The sequence below is a fragment of the Engystomops pustulosus genome, chromosome 5, assembly GCF_040894005.1.
Source record: "Engystomops pustulosus chromosome 5, aEngPut4.maternal, whole genome shotgun sequence".
Lineage (NCBI taxonomy): Eukaryota > Metazoa > Chordata > Amphibia > Anura > Leptodactylidae > Engystomops > Engystomops pustulosus.
Genome location: NC_092415.1, coordinates 85,671,076 through 85,693,473, shown reverse-complemented (window position 1 = coordinate 85,693,473; position 22,398 = coordinate 85,671,076). Strand labels below are relative to the sequence as shown.

Below are 22,398 nucleotides of genomic sequence, written 5' to 3'. Positions count from 1 at the left end.
CATTGCATTTAGAGTGCGTTCTGTAAACGGAAACGTTAACAGTAATGTAATTAGGCAAATCGCCTCCTCAGCTGTTGTAATGCATTTCAAACACAATGAAAACGCAGGCAAAACGCAACATGTGATAGCGCCCTCCTAGTGCTGTTTTTCAGGGTGACAGGTCCTCTTTACACAGCTTCACACACCAAAGTATAGAAAAGTTATTGGCCTCAAAGTATGGCAAAATTAAAAATGTTTTTTTCTACAAAAGATTTAAATTTTTTTTTAAATCTAAAACATAATAATTCTTCTATAAACGTGGTGTCTCTGTGATTGTACCGACCAAAGAATAAAGCAGAGGTGTCATGTGGGGCGCACAGTGAAATCTGTAGAAACAGGGCACAAAAGAAAATGGCGCAAATGTGTTTTTTCACCAATATCACTGCATTTGGATTTTTTCCCACTTCCCTGTACATGGCGCAGAATATTTAATATCGTTACTAGAGAGGACACTTGGTTACACAGAAAACAAGCCGCACACAGCTCTGGACATGGAAAAATAACAAGTTATGAAAGTGGGGAATTAAAAATGGAAACGCAAAAATAAATAAGGGCCTGGTGGTTAAGTCACATCTAGTAAAATAAAAGCAGAATAGCAGGCACTGGGGGGGGGGGGGGGTCCTATTTGGTAGGGGGTCTATGAGAGTTAAAGTATTTAACACAGATACCTGACATCACTGCTGCTGCTGCACACTGCCAGCTCTGTGCTGTCTTCCCGGGGTGTGAGAGGGGGGAGGAAGGGGAGGGGGCAGGGACCTGATATACAGGACAGATAAGACGATAAGGCTGCTGCTGCCCGGGATCTCTCTGGAAGTGGAGGCAGCCTGTGCTCCATTCAAAGAACAGCCCTGTGGGGAGGACACTGGGCTCTGATTGGTCCCTGGGCTGGGGGCGTTGATGGGGGAGGTGCCGGGCTGTTCAGGAGATTGCACAGACCTGAACACAGCAGGAAGACGGAGGCGGCGCTGGGGGCGGGACACGGAGCCAGGACAACCACAGGTAGCTTGGGGGAGGGACAAATCGGGACTTTTTCTTAGTCTCCCGTGCCAGCTGGACAGGGGTTAAAAACCGGGACTGTCACGCTGAAATCGGGACGGTTTGGATGTATGTGCCTGTACCAACATTGCCCTCCTCACCCTTGAATTCCAAAGTAACTAGTTTATCTCTTGAAGCAGTGCTCTAAATCCAAGATAAGTTTATTTCACCAAAAGCTTTACAGTGCAATATTTCATCCTCTCTACTAACCCTTTAAGGACCTGGCCCTTTTTTGTTTTTTTTTCATTTCTATTTTTCACTCCTCACAATCAAAAATCTATAACTTTTTATTTACACATAAAGAGCTGTGTGACGGCTTGTTTTCTGCATAACAAACTTCACCTCATAGTGATGGTATTTATTCTTCTATGCCGTGTACTGGGAAGCGGGAAAAAAATTCCAAATGCAGTGAAATTGGTGAAAAAATGCATTTGCGCCGTCTACTTTATTCTTTGGGACTGTGCAATCATGGGGGATACCAAATTTGTATAGGTTTTATAATATTTTCATACATTGCACAAATTTTGCCAATAACTTTTTCATACTTTGGTGTACGGAGCTGTGGGTGGTGTCATTTTTTGCGACTTTTGATGGCGTTTTCATTGCTATAATTTTAGGACTGTGCGACCTTTTGATCACTTTTTATTGAATTTTTTTATATTTTTCACAATAGCAAAAAAGTGCCATTTTCGACTTTGATTATGATTTTTACTGTTTGTTAATATTTATATCAGTTCTAGGGAAAAGGGGGCAATTTGAATTTTTAGGTTTTTTATTATAATTTTTTTAAACTTTTTTTTTACTTTTACTATTTTTCACCCTAGGTTGTCTGATCGATCCTATCATATACTGCCATACTACAGTTTGGCAGTATATGGGGATTTTCCTCCTCATTCATTACAATGTGCTGATGGGGTGGTGAAAAGTCTTCTTTAAGATTATCTGGCTCCCTGCCAGAATCACGTGCTGTGTTGCAGCGGGAAGGCATTTCAAAATTAAAGTTTCATCTCCTCCCCTTGCTTACATACACTTATCACAGGAAGCAAGCCTCCAGGAGGAGGCTGGGGCGCAGGAGGATGATAGAGGACATGAGAAGGCTGGAGGCCAAAGGAAGAGGGGGATAGAGGATGGGGGCTGCTGGGGGAAAGGAGAAGGATAGAGGACAGTGACATCCGTGGTTGATCCAGCTCACAGCACCATTACGATGTACCTGAATTTGTGATCGCTATGTCGGATTTTAACTAATAAAGAAAAGGATTTCTTCACCTAAATCGTGACTGCTGGATGCTTTTTTCCATTTGATAAAGGACAGTAGGCCACAGGAGAATGCTGCAGGACAGGAGTCTGAATGACAGAAGGAGGCTGGAGAACAGGGGGCTATAGGTAGAGAAAGACAGAGAACAGGGACCACACCCTTGAGAATGGGTGGGGGTAGGAGTTCAGATAGTATTATGTGTAAGCTTGGGGAGATAAATAAAAACATATGTAAAGGGAGGATAAAATTAAAGAGGGGTTTTATATGTAGTGAAGTTGCATTAGGGGGGTATTTTATGGGTCCATGGGGGGAGGGGGTGGCCAAAGAAAGGCGGCAATATTTTATGTAGGGGCCATTAAGGTCAATATTACTCTATGCTTGTGGGTTGGACAGTGGGCGTGGTTTAGAAAAGGGGGAGGGGCTTTAGTCCCTCTTCCTCTCGCCCAAAAGTTGGGAGGTATGCTGCTCATAAACGTGTGGTACTTGGCCCCCAAAGGATCTGTGGTAACGTTTTTGCGATAATCTGTGTACAATCCAATTCCAATCACATAAGTCCTGAGTGTCTTCCTTATATCAGTCATTTTCTGCAGATGAACTGCCTTACAAATGATGTCATTAGCTTTTCCTAACCCCTTGAAGGTCACATAATTGTTCTACTTGGCAAATAATTGAGAAATACGGACACTTGTGTGGTATCCGTATTTTTGCCGTGCACATAGACATCTATTGAAACACAGAGCTCTAAACATTAGCAGTTTCTACAGTCTCCACACGCATCAGGGGATGTGCATGAGTCCATTGAAATGAAGGTGTTGGTGTACTATCAGTAAATACAACTTTCTAGTGCACCTAGTGGATACTATCTAAAAGGCTGATGCGTTTTTAGCACGTTAGATTCTACAACATTTCTCCCACTGATAAAGTATAATGAAGTATAAAGAAAAGAACTGGTCTTCCTGCAGCGCACATGACGCCTCAGCCGGAGCCTTCCACTGACTGACATCTCCCACGCTCCTCCGCTCACTCACATCTTACCGCCTCCCGCCCACATCATGTGAGGTAAGACGTCAGCACGGGATGACGTCAGAACGCGGAAACGGCTGCTGTCAGCAGGCAGGATAGTGTCATCCGTATACACTCGGTTACCAGGGGGCTCTCTGTTCTCCAGTATGCGGCTTCCGGGTGTGTTCGCCTGCTCCTGACAAGTGACAGCCGGAGGGGGAGGCATGTACCTGGGAAGACCCTGCCAGCTCACCGCCTGCCGCGACCCGGTGCCCGGCTAACCTCCTGTACGTGCAGGGTAGTGAGCCCCATCACCTGGCCCTCTCCATTCCTGTATTGTTATGCCGAGAGTTTGGGTCTGGATAGAAGGGACTGGGGTGCGGGTGAGGTGACACCTTTGCTTTAGTCATTGTAGGGGAGACCAGTGACTGTTCACCATGGCACATTAGACCACTTGTAGGCTGAGCTGCAATACCAAGCATGACCATTGTCCGCTGTGTGGCGCTGTGCAGATGCTGGAATGTCCTGCCTTATCAACATATATCTTTTCTTTTTTTAATTTCCTCTGCCATCACATATATAATGCTGTGTAAAAAGGAAAAACTTCTGTATAACAAAGTGCCGCAGGTCCTGCTTTTATTTTATGCTAATAAGCTGATAATATACTTTATAAGATGGAACATATCTGCCAGACACAACCCTAAACGGGCTCACTTTCTCCTCCAGTACCAAGTGTCTCATGTATACCATTGTGTAGAAATGTAGGGGCAATTTTATTCTATCTCTATGGGGGAGATTTATCATTAGGCAGGATTTTGAGCAGTTGTCTATGTGTGAGACTGGCAGGTTTCCAGCAGTCGGATTTATAGTCCGGTGTATGTTCAGTGGTAAATGCCTTCTGATGTGAGTGCTGTGTGCAAATAGACTGCACCAGTCGCACGTATGTTTAACATCTGCTCAATTTCTGCCTTCTTGCAAGGTTTTTGCACAGGAAATTCTCAGATACCTCAAACATAAAATTGAGCAAAAACGTCAAAATTGTGCAAGTTTGAGATAAATCTCCCCTCTGTAGTAGCAATGGACCCACATACACCGCCTCCTATGTGCTGTAGTTTTGCGATTTAAATTTGCGTTTTTTTGAAAATTCCCATTTGATAAATGTGGTGTTGCACACTATGTGGTGTATTTTTTTCAGCCATTGCGTGACTTGAGAGTTGCTAAAACGATGTTTGCGCAAAAAATTTGTGACAATTATATGCCAAGAAGCTACATAGGACTAATGATAAATCTCCCCCTATATGTCTGTGAGGACCTGGTGACATAGTATCAGTATAGAATACCTTATTTGACTCAAAAGAAAACCTTTAGATTGTAGATTTCAGATTATGAAACTCTTGTATCGACCCAACTGAAGCTTATCTGAACTGAGCTCTTGGCATTATATTGCACTATCCGGAGATGTCATCATTATGGGTTGAGTTTAGTTGAGAGAATCCACAGCCTGGGGTGGGGAAAGTATCTGACACTTGTGTGTCCCAGCCCAAATCTCAGTGGGCCCAAGTATACCTTTGTTTAGGTCCTGTAAGGTCCACAACATGAAACTAATTGCTTTACCGACTTTATAACGTGGAACAAGTGCAGTACAAATCAGTACGAGATATTGAAGTGTAACTGAACGTTGCTATTCTTTTTGAGATGAATACTATCAGCTCAGAGTAGCTTTCGGTTGCACTGCATGGAAGGTGGTTACAATTTTACTACAATACCAGCTCTATTCATTTCTGAAACAAAATTTGTATAAAATGTCTTAACATTTTTAGTTATACTTTAATGAGCTATTTCTGATTTGCACATTTCTGCCATAACCCGCAGGTAGGCTCTGCACCTTTCTGGAGAACAGATGTCCACTGAACCCCTTCTCTTGGCTGTTAGTTGCACACACATTGTTTTGATTTTCATGGATTGTTTTCTTTCAGTGACTCTGATGGTGAAACGGAGAAGTTGGAGGATCCTATCACCGAATTTGCCAAGATGGATCTGAAATTTAACAACTCAAGGAAGTATATATCCATCAGTATTCCTTCGAAGACAGACACCATGTCACCTCACATCAAGTCTGTCGATGACATCCGGGTGCTCGGCATCAATCTCAGCCAGTTCCAGAAGCCTGTGCAGTTCTTCATTTGTGTTACTGGAGTTTTTGTTTTTTATTTAATATATGGATATTTGCAGGTAAGAAAATGTAGAAATTATTTTGAATGCTAATAGGTTTCATACTATTTCTATAGCCAACTAAGAAAAGCAGAAGTATAAGACTGGGCTCTTGACACTCACTTCTTGAGGAGAAGATATGTTTATTTCTCTGACATGGATTTCTACAATATTTATTATAATTTACCATGTTTATAGCATACCGTATATACTAGAGTATAAGCCGACCCAAGTATAAAGCCAGCAGCGGGGGAAGCCAGAAAGGTGAGTTTTGAATTTATTTATTTTTTCTCATAAGCAGAGTTTGGGTTTTCAGCACTTTTTTTTTTGTGCTGAAAAACTAGGCTTATACTCGAGTATATATGGTATGTTATTTCAGAAACACCCTAAAATGCGCAAAGTTTTACTGGGTTAGGGTCTATGTGCTAAGACCTCCATAATTTCTGCAACATTTTGCTCATGATTGTGCCCCTTTAGTTAGCACAGTGCATTGAATATTTATTGCTACTGTATTTCAATTTCTTGGAAAAGTAATCCATTCAAATATTCAATGTTTAGCTGTATGTAAAGGAAACCTGTCACCTCTACCTGTTGGAGCAGCTCACAAGAATTCCATCCCAGCCTTTATCTAGTCAATTCATACATTAATCATTCTAAAAGCATATTTTTTCTCTGCGTGTAACAGCGGGCAGGGTCATGTCCATCAGCGGCGACATTGCCGCATCAAAGTGTGCGGCGGCCAGCATAGCGCATGGACGCGCCTCTGACTACTGTTGCACACAGAGAAAAGAAAGAAGAAGCTGCGAACGGAGCATCAGGAGCACCGGAAGGTTGAGTATGTACGTTTTTTTTTTTTTTTTAGACTAGTGTATAAGCCGAGGTGAGGTTTTTCAGCACATTTTTTTTTTTTTGTGCTGAAAAACTCCGCTTATATATGAGTGCATAAGGTAATCCCTTCACAAAAAATGTTCTAGTGCTAAAAAAAAATGAATGGGCTCCACAATGATACCACTGATAAAATCAACTTGCCAACTGACAATCTAACTTTGTCAACTGAAAAATGCAAAAGTTATGCCCCTGGAAACATGATGCAAAAACAAATGCTGATAAATTGGGAAAAAATGTAAAAAACAGTGTTAATTAGGTATTTCCATAATCATAGTGACCCATAGAATAAATATAACCTATTATTTTTATGGTACGGTGAATAGCAAAATACTGTCCTCCACCCACATTGCCCCTCTACATGTCTGTAAGCTTAATGGGCATCTATCACCCGTATGGAGAACTGTATGCCTGCCCCCTGTGGTACACAGCCAGCCCACCCAGCACTTAAAAAAAAAAAAAAAAACTTACCCTCCGGCGGCCCCGATGCTCAGCATGGCTCCTCTTTGTTTTTCTGTAACAGCCAGCATGGAAGCGGCCATGTTATCTGCTGTCCCGCGCGTACTGTGACGTCACCAGTGGCCACATCATTGTATGCACCAGCCGGGATATGGCCGCGTCATACTGGTGATAGATGCCCTTTAAGTTTACAGACACGTAGAGGGACAATGTCAGGATAGGGGCAATGCTTTCTAAGGTACGTTTATGATATATTTAGTTTTGGGGGTTTAATTTGCCTGACAGGTTCTCTTTAAGAGTAACTTGTCAAGTCCATTTGGGACACTAAGCCTCCACAGGTCCTTGGACTGATGGTTAAGTGCCTGAACTTGCCCTGTATGATTCTGTCCTTGACTATTTGTGATGCTAAACTACAGATCCATAAGGAGAGAGAGACTTAAGTTGTGATGCCTTCGGTCTGTTTTCAGATGTGGAATAAGCCGTCTAATCGGAGGTGTTTGATGGTCTAAGATCCCCTTCACACAAACCTGCTCAATCTGTGGAAACTTGTGCTGGTTGGATCCCAACGATCGAGCACAGTGTAGTGGACTGCACCGGTACAAGTTCTGGGCTGCTTTTCGGACAGGGACTGCTTGAATCATACAACACTATGTGGGGCATGGGATACGACCAGCACAAGGACTGGGCTGTTTGTGTGCATTGTTCTAGTGATTTATTACTGGCATCAGCCACTGTGATGTATCAGAAGCAGTAGAAGTTACTTTACACTATCTGTGAGTTTTGGTATATCTTAGTACTTTCCTTCTAAGGCAGAATTTGTTAGAATGTAGCAGGATGCGTCTACTCTTTTTATGACAAAAACCTAATAACTAGATCAAGTGTAAAATTTACATTCTAAGTGGGCTAAGCTGACACCTTGTACTTTTAGTAGTTCTGTTGTGTCAGAGGAAGAGACCTTTTGATCATGAATGTCAGCACCAGATTCAGTTTTTCAACACTTCCATAGTCTTGAATGGAGCGTTGGGTCAAAGTTATTGAACAGGGGATCACCAGCAATCAGACTGTTACCCCCTATCCACAGATTTAACCATTAATATACTTTGTACCTTTAATAGGTTAATGTTTTTCAACAGAAATGCTTACACTGGACTGTCTCTGAATCTAACACAAAACCGGATGATGTTTTCTTTACAGGAGCTAATATTTTCTGTTGAAGGTTTTAAACCATTTGGTTGGTATTTGACATTGGTACAGTTTGGATTTTATTCGGTTTTTGGATTGGTAGAACTTCAGCTGACACAAGACAAACGCAGAAGGTAATGTAAAATATATACTGGCATTGTTTTCTGTGTTTTGTTTTGTTTTTCTATAGGAGGTCACCATTTATGTTGTCCCGTAGATGTAGATTGAGTGTCAGCTGATTTCCATGCTCCTTCCCTTCCCCTGTACAAGTAAAGAGGGATTACACTTTCTATATAACACTGACCCTTTTTGAAAATGTTCTTTAAGAGGTTAAAGCACTATACTAACTATGAAGTATAAAAACTATGAAATAAATAAGCAATTCTCTAATTTGCACTCATTATCTATCAGCAGCCGTTTGTCATCTAGTAGTTACCTTGCCCCTCTAGCCGTCTTTGCTTGGTTGCCATGGGAATCTGTAGCTTAATGGAGGAGAGGAGAGTGGGGTGGATGTTGTTGGGAGGGTTACTAGCACGTGCACGCTCATGATCAGTAGCTGCTGGGTGTAGGAGAATATCTGTCCCGGCAGCATGTAAAATAACTCCAGGACCTACAGTGATGTCATACTTCTCACATGCTTTAGGTCACCCAGTTACATTCCAGGAATGGTATGTTGCAGAGCGGTTTGGGGTTGAAAATTTGAATATAGTCGAAATGTGTATGTGAAGTTTGAATACACAAATAAGGACAAAGCTCAGGCTCCCCTTCAGTTCTAATGAAGGATCAGATCCTGCACACACAGCACAGTATATACAGTCAGCAGATCTCTTTAAACAGTAAAGTGGTGGTCTGCAGATAGGAGGCAGCTTCCATAGAGTATAATGGCATAAAGAAAAAGGGAGGTAGTACATATTTTTTTAGATTACTGTATGATGCAGGGCTCCAGTGCGCTCTCTTGTCCGCCTTGCTCTGCACTAGCTCTCTATAAGAGTAGTAACACTGATTCTATGTCCTGATTGGCTGCTGAGTTGTGAATGCCCTGAGTGCGGAGAGGATATTACAGATGGCGTCACATATCTATTAGCTCTATATCTCAGCACAGGAGGAAGCCAGAAGCATGATACAGGGATCGGTGGAATTGTTGTCTAAGGCTCTCTCCAGCTGTGCCAAAACTATTTTTTTTTTCACGTAACTTTACAGTTACGCTTTAAGGATAAATGCAACCAAAATATGTTGAGATAGCTTATATTTAAGTAATTTGTTTTTGTTTTGTTTTTTTTATGTTTTAGAATACCTGCAAAAACCTACATGATAATAGCTGTCCTTACTGTGGGAACCATGGGCCTTTCCAATACTTCCCTTGGGTATTTGAATTACCCTACTCAGGTTATTTTTAAGTGCTGTAAACTGATCCCAGTCATGATTGGAGGAGTTTTTATTCAAGGTAAGAATTCTTTAGGGATTTAAAGAGGGGCTTTCACCACCTCACTTATATGGATATTATCACATCTGTAGGGGCTGTTACACAGATTCGGGGGCACTTTGAATTTTCTTTCCAGGCCCCACGGTTGCAGAGTTATTAGTCCCAGTATCTGACCATTTGTCTATTCCAGTGATTTTCAACCTTTTTTGAGCCGCGGCACACTTTTTATACTTAGAAAATCCTGGGGCACACCACCAACCAAAATGACACTAAAACAGTCATATTATACATATAGTTAATAATATAGATTCTAAATGTATTTTACTCAGGTGAAACCTGGGCCTGTTTCGATAAACACAAAAGGGAAATCCTGGCAGGAATGGTGGAAAGACACACACGAAGCTCTTCCTCAACAGTTCTCAGTTTCTCCCTGTTTTTAGTATATGGTGCTGATTATTTTGTGGCTCATATACTGCAAAATAAAGGGGTACAATGAGAAGTATTATGGCCATGAGGCCAGAGTACAAGTGCCAGCTCTTATACTCAGCATATGTGCTGGTACTTGTAGTACTCCAGCCTCATGACTATAGTATTTCTCATTTTACATTTCTCATTGTTATATGCAGTATACTGCTGGAGTACTAAAAGTACCAGCTCATATGCTGAGTATTCTGCCAACAGTTCATATACTCAGGCAAAAGCTCATATAGTCAGCATTATTGGTGGGCATTACCTTGGCGGTGGGCAAATGCGAGAGCCTCTCCGCTCTCAGGATGATGCGCCGGCCTCGGTGACATCATTTTGTCGCACGAGGTTCAAAGCTTGCACATGTGTTATTGTACACGTCTCCTACATTGTAAGAGGCCGTGACTGCGCATCGCTGCGCATTGCCGGGAAACAAAACACAGGGGGCACCATAGTTTGGGGAAATTTCCCCGCAGCACACCCGACCATGTGTCGCGGCACACAGGTTGAAAATCACTGGTCTATTCTATCAAAGAGGAGCAGCTGGAGGTGTGAGTTATGCTAATCTTCTCTCATACTGTTAAATCAGAAACGGGAAATGTCAGAGAAGCTACAATGAACAGTAGTGAGCTGCGGTTGCTCTGTTTATCTAGATGCTACGTTCACACACATTCCTCTAATATTCAGTTGATATTGCATTTACACTGCGTTTAAATAAACACAATTACTAAGTTACAGAATATACACTTAATGTTAACTCTAACACAATATTACCACAAAAGTGATGTATACATAAAAGGTGATGTAAAAGTATTTACATTAGATTTACGCAAACATAATGTTTACATGGTGTTTACATGCACTTACATCGCATTTACTTGCCATTTGCAGTGGCATTTGCCTTGACATGGGGCTTCTGTTTACATTGTTTTTACATTTATGTGGCATTTACGTGGAAGTTGTGCCCATATGGTGCTTGCTTGCGTTTATTCTTCCCTATATGTGGCATTGTGTTTGAGGTATTGCATCACGTGGTATTTGTGTTTACATGGCTCTTGAATCGCTTTTACATTTAGATGAGGATACAGAGAGATCACACACTTTCTGCCACTGATTGGACAGTATGAGAGAAGATTAGCATAATGCATGCCCCCACCTCCTCCTTTCTGTATTATAATGGTCAGATACCGGGACTGATATCTAAGCAACTGTTGGGGCAAGAACCAACATTTCAAGTATCCCTTAATCTGTGAAGCAGTGCCTACAGAATGCTTATCTCCACATGTGTGAGGTGGTGAATGGTCATCTTTAAGATGACTCCTGACAACAGCCTTCATTTTTTTTTTCCTGCAATGTGTGTATTGGACATACACTATAGCATTATTGTATAACTTTACAGTAAATCCACAACAAAATACTGTATTGTATGGGATTGATGGTAATACACAGCAAAAATGTGCATTGAATTTGCCTTACCAATGCACATTTTTCATCCACCGCAAGCATGTCACATATCGCTTATTCCTATTCTTCTTTTAATGGTAATGTATCATTTTGGTATTGAACATTTAGATACTCGAGTATCAATTCAAAGCATCAATTCCAAATTCTGCTTTTGGTGTAACCCTAGATTATAGCCTAATAAAATATCTTCTTTTGATATGTTTTCTGTAGAATCATGTTACAGCACATCATTAGTTTTCATACCTTTTTGTATGCTAGATTTGCAAAGTGTTACTGTGCCTATAGTGTTATTGAGTTCTGCCCCTGTTTACACAGCCTCAGGTTCTCTAATTACTAATAAAATCCACAAAATGAGCTCATCGAAATCACACCTAGACAAAGTATGGTATAATATCTCAATCTCTGTGGAGCAGTCATGCCATGCAAGGCTAGGCAGATGTGAGATGCTTTATTTGCTTCACAAAGGATTATACAGAAACCTTCAGTGGGGCAGGACCTGGGCTTGGTTAGTTGGGAATAAAAAAATAGTGCCCATAGTTTATTGGTTGTTAAATTATTGCATGGGCATCGCAGACACAAAGGCTCTGTTTTTCCTGAAGTGGGTAGTATCATAAATCCGTAAAAACATTGGCGGAGGAGGTCTGGCATTCCTTTGGTGGATAGGAGTGGACTTTGATCAGCTACATCCATAGTCAAACGTCCTCTTAGTTTCTGCATTCAGCAAGCATATGAAAAATAAAAACATTTTCATTAAACATAAAACAATACTTCACAGTGTGACAGCATTTAACCCCTTACTGACGCGTGACTTATCTGTACGTCATACGTCGTCTCCCCCTGTATGAAGAGGGCTCACAGGCTAAGCGCATAACATACAAGGCGGGCATTTGCTGCGGTAACATCCACGGTCGGTGCTGGCACCATCGGTAACACCTGAGGCTGTCTGATTTTTAACTCCTACATTACAATGTGCGATTCACACATTGTGATAAATTATGTGGTAAGTCCCCATATACTGCCATACTGTAGGATGGCAGTATGTGGTAGGATTAGTTGGACAACCTAGGTTTAAAGTACCCTTGGTGGCATGAAAATTGTAAAAAATAAATTAATTAATTAAAAAAACTAAAAATTAAAATTACCCTCCTTTCCTTAGAACTGATATAAATATAAATAAACTGTATATAAGAAACATGATATCGCTGTGTCCCAAAATAAATCTAATAATTTAATGCCACTTTTTGCCATTTTGAAAAATATTAAAAATTGAATAAAAAGTTATCAAAAGGCAGTACAGTACTTAAAATTGTAGCAAAGAAAACGTCATCAAAAGTTGCAAAAAATTACACCACCCCAGCTCTTCACATCATAGTGTGAAAAAGTTAATGAAGTGGACTATTCAGCCTTGATACTAAGTATGGCTGCAAAAGCTACTAATATGGTGGTTAGATGTATTGGCATGGGCGCCACAATCTGGCGCTCTAACACTTTTAAAGTTGATGCTGCCCTTCCCTATACGCAGTCAGAGGATGACTCTCCTCTGTCACACAGTGGGAGGGGCTATGCTGTCACTTCCCTCCGTCACAGAATGGGAGGAGCTATGACGGCACTCTCCTCCATCACGAAGTGGGGGGAGCTATGACGGCACTGAGTGGGAGGAGCTATGATGGCACGGAGTGGGAGGAGCTATAGCCGCTGGGCACGGTGGCCCCGAAAGGTCTGAATGAGATGCTAACGTAAATCAATGTTCTGACCTCGGTGCCCTTAGCTGTCACAACCAGGAAGTGCCGCCCACTTTTGGGGATACTGAGACTATTTTACAGATGGGGCTGATAGATTTATTAGGCTATAAGCATGATACAGTTATCGTTGGAATTGTTGTCAAAGGTTCTTTCCAGCTGTGCTAAAACTCTTGTGTTTTTTGCCATGTAACTTTACAGTTACACTTTACACACTGAATGGCGGCATACTTTTATCAAAGATGATTGTCAGCTGAATGCTGCAAAAAAAGTTTTTAAGGCAAATACTATGAAGGGCTTCGGCAGGCATTAGTAGAATCCCTCCAGCTCAATGTCCACCAATGGACTTCTAACACTCTCATTTCCTCCTCCGGCCCTCTCCTCATCCGCCAGCTCAGCAGGTCCAGAGGAGGCAGTGAGCGTATTAGAAGGGCCGTGGGAAGCATTTAGGTGGAGCTTGGAGGGCTCTTCTAGCGCTCACTGGAGCCCTTCATACTAATTTACATAAAGATCAAATACTTTTTTTCTAGCAGCATTTAGTTAACTATTATCTTTTTTTTTTAATCTATTAACCAGCGTTCAGCAATTTAACCTCTACAAAGAACTGGTGGTGGCCGCTAGGCATGGGTGTTGACCGTTGTGCAATGGATTTTTTTCAACAGCTACGTGTTGTTATACATTTTAAGACATATTCATAGATGCAAGTGAATAAAGTTTTATTTCCAGAGGCAAAATATTATTTGGTAAGGGTACAAGTTTGGTTAAAATGTTTTTCTTTTATGTCAACAGGAAAACGGTATAATGCTGCGGATGTGTCGGCTGCCTTGTGCATGAGCGCTGGTCTCATATGGTTTACACTGGCTGACAGTACAGTTGCACCAAACTTCAATGTGACAGGTAATGTTTTGGGGTATAAGAGACTGCATAATCCCCAGTTCTCTTGCTGCTCTTGAAATCTATTGAATTAATTGTTGCCCTGTTTTGCAGTACAATTACATGCATGCTTATTTAGGATTTCGTTTGCTGATGTATTTTGGTGTATGGAAAACATCTAATAGGAAATGAAAATTCTAGGTTCCCTTTCATTATATGCAGAACTACTTAGAAAGCATACATATGGATTTATACATTCACTACAGAAGAAGGAATACAATAGGAACTATTAAATGTAAGCATGACAACATATCAGCCTTTCAAACCTCTGCATTGTGCTGTTTCTATGTATTTGATTTTCCAAAATGTGTGGGCTTACCAGTCCCTAAGCACCACACCTATCCTTTAATTTAGCAATTTAAAGGATATCTACCAGGATCAAGGATTGTTAACCAAGCACACTTTCATTTGGATGTGTGCACCCCCTGGCAGAATCTGCTTTTTTTTTTTTTTTTATGCCCATATTTTTACAAAAAGATTATGCAAATTAACCCGAGAGAGACTGGGCTCCATAGCTGTCGATTGGGCCTGGAGCCCCTCGGGCTAATTTGCTTAATTTTCAAAACTTTTTTGTAAAAAAGAAAAAAAAAAGCGGATACTGCCACAGGACACACACACACACCATGTCAGTTTGCTTGGTTTGCAAACCTTCACCCTGGTGGTAGATTTCCACCAACTTGACTTGCTAACCATAATGTCCATTAAATTTCATGGATGGCCATCCCTATGACTGTAAGCCATGTTATTCTATATTTGCCTAGATATAGCTTCACCTGGAAATAACAGCTGATGGCCAGGGTTTAAAAAAAAAAATTTATATAAATTTTTTTTTCATGAGATGAGGTTCTCATCAATTTCTCACAAAATTAAAAGCTCTGATAATGGTTCTGTAATAAATTGTTGCCCCCTACTGCGTAAGGATGTTATTAAAGGGGTTTTCCCTTTATGCTCGAGTCTTTCACCCAGCAGGGCAACTGAAGCTCACGACTTGTTTGAATAAGAGCTGAGCTGTAGGAACCCTTTGTGGACTGATAATTATGGAACCTAAGATACCAGTGTGTCAGACCCTCCATGACAACATGGTGAGAAAGCCATATCGCCTTTATAAGCTGCACTAGATCATCAATATGTGATCAACCTTGATAGAGAAGTGCTCAAACGTGACCTCATCTGATTCCTCTCCCCCCTTGTTTTCTACATATTGTATACCTTCTTGGACCAATTGACTTTATGTACAGCCTGACTTTCTAAAGTTTAGTTGCCAAAAATGTTTAATAGAGTACAAATACAGTAAGTCTTAAATGCAAATCACATCTATTGCTTCCCTTAAAATGACAGTCGAAATGATTGGCACAAAAGTATATGCAATATGCAAATATCAGTAATTGGATTTACTCACTATGCCATGTTAACAAAAGTAACTGTAGTCACAGTAGCGTGTCTCTTTGTATAGAAAAGCGGAGCGGAACAGACAATAAGAGGGGGAAAAAAGAAGGCTATGAACTGGAGTTTATTACAACATATTATTCTTTGCAAAGGCGGTGTATTAGGTAACATATGTTAAATGAGTATTGACACTAGCATATGCATGGATAAATGCATAAACCAGCAAAAGTCTTGGAGGCATGGAGGCTTTCAGAAAACATACTACTTTCTCTATTTTATATTAACTTTCAAATGAAAAATTCTTAAGGATTCCGTTGCCTAAGGGTAGCAGTTTGGATGCTAGTTACTAAATGCCAAATTGACTTCACTTGACTTTTACTCATAAATTTCTCAGAAACATTGATACATAAACTAGTCTGATTCCAGCTGAAGCTCTACTTACATAATTTAATCAGATTCCTTTGAACATTGTGAGGGACAAATCTATTCAGATGACATTTTTGCCTAAAGGGAGCAAAACTATTCAGCTAGTATAAACAAAGCATAGTCTTATGCTGTGTCGTACAAATATTCTTATCATAAACCCTGCTTGGATGAGGGTTTCCATGGCTTCCTTTTGCTAAGGCAAAGACAACACCAAGAAGCTGATTTTTAGAAATGCTGCTTTTATTAGAAGTACCACCACAGAACCATATATATTCATTGAAGTCTTTACATGAAGACAATGGGGTGACTTAACAATGTGTCTCAGGTTCCGCCAGTCTGCTGGAAAACACTAGTCTTTCACTGCACCAGATTTATCACTGTGATGATTTCTGGTGCAGCTTAAGACTGTTGGTTCCTACATTAGACCTACTTTTTGGTTAGTCACAACTGTGCGCCAGAATTTTGGACACACGTCTGCCTGCAAACCACCCGGATTTCTCACAAGGCCACGCTCCCTTAGTCGGACTAGTGGTGCAAGACAATTTTTTTTGCCGCAAAACCTCTGCAATCTGCTTCGATAAAATTAAAGGGGTTGTCTGGCCCATCAATAAAAATACATTTAAAAAAAAAATGGATTAAGTCACACCTGCCTCCACCGATGCCCCACCACTCACTTCCTCACATTGGCCTTTTGCTACATGAACACTGGAAATGCCACTCGCTGACCTTTCCTCAGTGTCCAGGGGGAAGAGGAAGGACTGCAACAGCAAGACTGGAGATTGGATTTTTATGGTCAAACATAGTTGACTGTTTTATTTTTCTCTTGTTTCCAGGTGTGCTGCTAATTTCCCTAGCACTCTGTGCTGATGCTGTAATAGGAAATGTGCAAGAGAAAGCTATGAAATTACACAATGGATCTAATTCTGAAATGGTATGGGGTACATTGTTGTCACATGTCACAAAGAGAAGCTAGAAAGAAACATGGCTGCAATCTACAGATATTTTTCTTTCCCAGTCCTCCTATCTTTATAGTAGTGGATAGAGGCACAACAACGTTTTTGGCTGTTGATGCTATATAATATTCCACATCCCATGAAGGGTATAGCTGCCACGTTTTAGTGCTCTTTAGGCTAAATTCACATTTGCCTTCAAACTTCCATTTGGCAGTTTTTGCTTTCTGAAATAATTTAATTGTAATTTAAATAGATGTCTGAACGGATCCATCAATAGGAAATAGTTTGTTTCCATTTTTTCATTATTTTATAGCCATTCGTTTTTAAAAAATTCCTCTGCTTTGGCATCTACAAGTTTCATTGAAACTCTGGAGTTTATAATCGTAGCGTGTGCAGTATCTAGGCTCAGAGAATAGCTACTGTGTACCCACAGCAGAGAGTGTAAGTTATTGCTCGAAATACTAATCCAATCTTTTATATCCTACCTCAATGAAGGGTTAAAGGAGAGGCGACAAAGGAATAGGGGAAATATTCTTTTACTTCATAAATGGACGGTGGGAGGACCTGAGCACAGATAGCTGAGGAGGGTACATGGAAAGAAGCAGACGATGTTTAGGAGTGCACAAGAGAGAAAAAGTAAGGTTGCATTCCGACGAACGTTGTGGGGACATTAAATTTGCGTCCATATAAACAGGTGGTCCCCTACTTAAGAACACCCGACTTACAGACGACCCCTAGTTACAAACGGACCCCTGGAATTTGGTAATTTACTATACTTTAGTCCTAGGCTACAATAATCAGCTGTAACAGTTATAAATGATGTCTGCAATTAAGCTTTAGTGTTAATCCTGGTTCTTATGAAAGCATTTTTAAAATTCAAATGTCACACAGACCCAAAAAATTGTGGCTAGGTTTACAATTATAAAGTATACAGTTCCGACTTACATACAAATTCAACTTGAGAACAAACCTACCGACCCTATCTTGTATATAACCTGGGGACTGCCTGTATATGTCTTTATAGATGCTTATGGCGTCCGGGTGAGCACAACGTGTGCTTACTGTACCATGCCGTCAGCGCAAAAAAAAAAAAATAGGGCTTGCTCTCTTTGGCTGTAAGTATAGCCATGCACCACTGTTTCCTATGGAGAGGGGACTGGTTAGCAGCACTCATCCCTCCTCCTCTCCAATGCGCACTGATTTGTGCTCAGCAAGGCTGTGGTTGGACAAGCACACGTTCGTCTGAATGCAGCCTTAATGCAGCAGATTTTACTGAATGGTTAAAAACGCTGATAAACTATGGACCAGAACCAGACCATTTATTTTACAAAATGCAGAAAATACCAAGTAGAAACCTTCTAATTTTTTTCAGGTTTTTCTTTATTGCCTTGTATCTCTCTTGCTCTTAATAAAATGTCTATTCCTTATTTCTCATTTCCAGGTTCTGTATTCATATTCCATAGGATTTGTTTACATATTAGTAGGCTTGGCCATCACCAGTGGATTGACTCCCGCTATATCATTCTGTTCCAAGGTGAGAGTGGAAATAGAGCAGCTTGATTAAAAAAAAAAAGAGTAAGAAATGGCTGCTATACGACGGAGAAGTATATTAATGCAAGGCAATAGTGCATGACAGCATAAAATATACATGTCATGTTTTGCAGAGGCTGCTGAATAGGCACTACCTTCAAGCCGTATACTTGCATCACAAGTCATTTTTTTCCTTCCTTATAAAAAAACACTGTAATGGCATGTTTTATTTATTCAGAATTAATACATTGTTGGGTTGTATATTCACAAGGTGCTTTCATTTTATAATGTCACCTTCTCGCTTTACACATAAACCAGAGTACATCAGACCCTATAACCTTGATAATATTGCAACCTAGTCTAGAGTATCACAGAGCATGAGGTAAATGCACTTCTAAAAAAGGATGAGAATATAGTATAAAAATATGTCAACACGGTTGTTATTTTGTAGGTAGTTACGACATGTAAAAAAGATGATACTTTTCTCTCACAAATTTTTTTTTTTTCTTTTAGTTTCCTTTTCAGACCTATGGTTATGCATTCTTTTTCTCCCTGACCGGCTATTTTGGAATTTCCTTTGTTCTTGCATTGATTAAGGTTTTTGGAGCTCTTGTTGCAGTGACAGGTAATTTTCTTCATAAATTTTCCGCGTAGAATTGTGTGTTGCTGCTGGAATTATGAATGTGTAGATGGGAAAATATTGAAAAAAAGAATTTCTTTGCTTGCAGAAGATTTATATTGTATATAATAGGTAGATATTGTCATGTGTCCTGGAAAATTTACTAATTTTTTTACATAGATAATGCTTACTGGACATCACACAATGACACTTCACAAATAGGGACTGTAGGCACTCCTTGTGTAGCTGCATAACTCAAATGTCGTAACAGCTCATTGTTGTTACTTGAAATAAAACATTAACCCCTTACAAACATGTGACATAATATTACATCACATGCCGGGTGTGGGTGCATGGAGAGGGCTCATGGGCTGAGCCCTCTCCACAGCTGGTAAGTCTTTGCTGCATTTTACCTCACACATAAATGTCTTATACTCATAGAAGCCTATAGTAAGCAATCAGAGCTCATATTAATGACCTTTGCCAGAATAGCAACCAATCACAGCTCAGCTTCCAACTTCGAAAAATTTTTGCAAAATTTGGTGTTTGTAAACGGAACTGTGCAGATTCCTTTAGCGGATACAAACACACGCTCGGCTTTATATATTAGAGGTAAGCTTCACAAAGTATGCTAGTAATGGAATAAGACTCTTATACATAAATGTGCTTTTTGCTACAGTTACAACTGGAAGAAAGGCCATGACCATTGTGCTCTCCTTCTTATTCTTTGCAAAACCCTTCACCATCCAGTAAGTATTCTAGTATACTGTGGTTAATTTTCCCTGGTAAGTGCTTGAAAAGAAATTGTACGTGGCAATCATAAGAAATGTTAGGTATCCCTGCATCTAAAAATGCTTAATCTTTTCAAATATAACAAATAATTGACCTATTCAGTGAGAGCTTTAATTGAAAAAAAAATCCAAGTGGCCGATTTTTCACCAAAACGAGTACAAAGGCAACACAGTTCCCAAAGCTTATCCTACACAGCTCCCAATACTGTGTGCATAATATATATTTTGGTAACCCATACCATTTATTCTTTGCACCTGTATGAAAAACTAATTTTCTTAACTAAGTAATGTACGGAGCTGTGTATGGTGTCACTTTTGAAGGACCAGCTGTAATTTCTATGGATACCAGTTTGGGAAATGTACAACATTTTTTGAATTTTTTTTTTTTTTTTATTATGGTATTTATGGCTGTCATTTGGCTATTTTCCCATGAGAGCAGTCACTGTGTTGGCAAATTATTTAATGTTTTCATATATCTGACTTTTTCAGGCAGATGCCTAATAAGCTTGTTTATTTTATATGTGTTCCAAGTAGAGAAGTGGGGGTGTTTTAGAATTTTAGGTGTTTTAATGTAAATAAAATATATATATAAGATGGATAAAATAATTAAGAAAGCCTCCTCGATAGTAGGTCTGCAATTTGATAGATGGGAGGAACTTGTACAGTGCGGGATATTAAGGAAATTGGAAAAAATTTGAAATAATAGTGACCATCCAATGTATGGTGTGCTGCAAGCACAGCTTAGTGGTTTTAGCTCCCGTTTTATTCTCTTGCGCTGCAGGTCGGAGAGATTTAAAAAGACGTTTATACCGGTCGCTCTCGAGCTATCAAATAACTCAATTAGGGGTAAAATAGGAATGTTTTAAAAGTGCGCCTACTGGAAATAGGTATTATTTTGCTATTTTTATAATCTATTTACGTAACAATGTATTGCATAGTCGGTGAAATCTATTTATATCTATGTGTATTAGTGTTTTTATTCTGTTTTATGGTATTTGTGTTCCTATGTGACCATGTTTTTATGTGAGTATATATGTGATGTCTTGTCAATTTGATGTACTGCGGAGGTGACACTTTAAGTTCCCGTTTGGGATAATAAAGTATTATTATACCGTATAAGCCGAGACCCCTAATTTTACCACCAAAAACTGTGAAAACCTATTGACTCGAGTATAAGCCGGGGGTGGGAAATGCATTGGTCACAGACCCAGCCAAGTATATAGCCAGCCAGCACCCTATAATATACAGCTTGCCCCCAGTAGTTTTCAGCCTGCCCCCAGTACTATTCAGCCACCCCGGCCTGCCCGCCAGTGGTATACAGCCACCCCGGCCTGCCCGCCAGTGGTATACAGCCACCCCGGCCTGCCCGCCAGTGGTATACAGCCACCCCGGCCTGCCCGCCAGTGGTATACAGCCACCCCGGCCTGCCCGCCAGTGGTATACAGCCACCCCGGCCTGCCCGCCAGTGGTATACAGCCACCCCGGCCTGCCCGCCAGTGGTATACAGCCACCCCGGCCTGCCCGCCAGTGGTATACAGCCACCCCGGCCTGCCCGCCAGTGGTATACAGCCACCCCGGCCTGCCCGCCAGTGGTATACAGCCACCCCGGCCTGCCCGCCAGTGGTATACAGCCACCCCGGCCTGCCCGCCAGTGGTATACAGCCACCCCGGCCTGCCCGCCAGTGGTATACAGCCACCCCGGCCTGCCCGCCAGTGGTATACAGCCACCCCGGCCTGCCCGCCAGTGGTATACAGCCACCCCGGCCTGCCCGCCAGTGGTATACAGTCTGCCCAGAATTTAAAAAAAAAAATGTATCTACTCACCCTCCGGTGGCCCCGATGTCATCGCGGCTCCTCTTCTTGCTTCTGCGCCGTCTTCTGTCTTCTTTAACATCGCGTTGGGCGCCGCAACTGTTCTCTCCCGTGCGGCGCCTAGTATGACACGCCGCTGCTGACGTCATACTAGGCGCCGCAGGTGAGAAGAACAATGGCGGCGCCCGTCAGGATGTTAAAGAAGACAGAAGACGGCGCGGAAGCAATAAGAGGAGCCGGGAAGCCAGAAGGGGAGCAGCGCTGCACATCGGGGCCACCGGAGGGTGAGTAAATAAGTTTGGTTTTTTTTAGTCCATTTTTAATTATTTTTTTACAAGTATTGACTCGTGTATAAGCCGAGGGGACGTTTTTCAGCACATTTTTTTGTGCTGAAAAACTCGGCTTATACACGAGTATATACGGTACCTTTTTTTTTTTTTTTCTTGAGCATGTGATCATCTGGTTGTTTGTACCATATACTGCAATACTACTAATTTGCATATATGGGATTTTTTTGCATATGTATTTTTCAAGCATCCAGCCAATTGAACCGATGAACGATTCCCACTAGGGAGCAATTCCCCTGCTTTCACTTTCTTTGAATTGCTCTGCTGTGATTTGGCACATGACATTTGAAGGGTTTGTGGTTAGTTATCAGACATGTCTCCATACCAGCACCTGCTCAGCTCCTTAGTGGGCGCATTCTTTAACCTTCTAGCCCAACGCACATGTATAGCGTCTGTCCGTAAATGGCTAAAAAAAATAAAAATAAATTATATCGCTAACTTT

At 41.0% G+C, this 22,398-nt stretch overlaps 1 protein-coding gene across 5 annotated transcripts in view; it reads left to right on the top strand.

Moving 5' to 3' along the window:
- SLC35B3 (solute carrier family 35 member B3) overlaps positions 1-22,398 on the top strand; it is a 79,744-nt gene that overhangs the window by 18,121 nt on the left and 39,225 nt on the right. For 2 of the 5 annotated variants that reach the window (XM_072152563.1, XM_072152562.1), the window contains exons 2-9: positions 5,308-5,563; positions 8,081-8,202; positions 9,358-9,512; positions 13,949-14,056; positions 16,738-16,835; positions 18,299-18,391; positions 18,901-19,012; positions 19,686-19,755. In XM_072152563.1, coding sequence (XP_072008664.1) covers positions 5,308-5,563; positions 8,081-8,202; positions 9,358-9,512; positions 13,949-14,056; positions 16,738-16,835; positions 18,299-18,391; positions 18,901-19,012; positions 19,686-19,755 — 1,014 coding nt within the window. The other 3 variants (XM_072152565.1, XM_072152564.1, XM_072152566.1) reach the window with 3 other exon arrangements.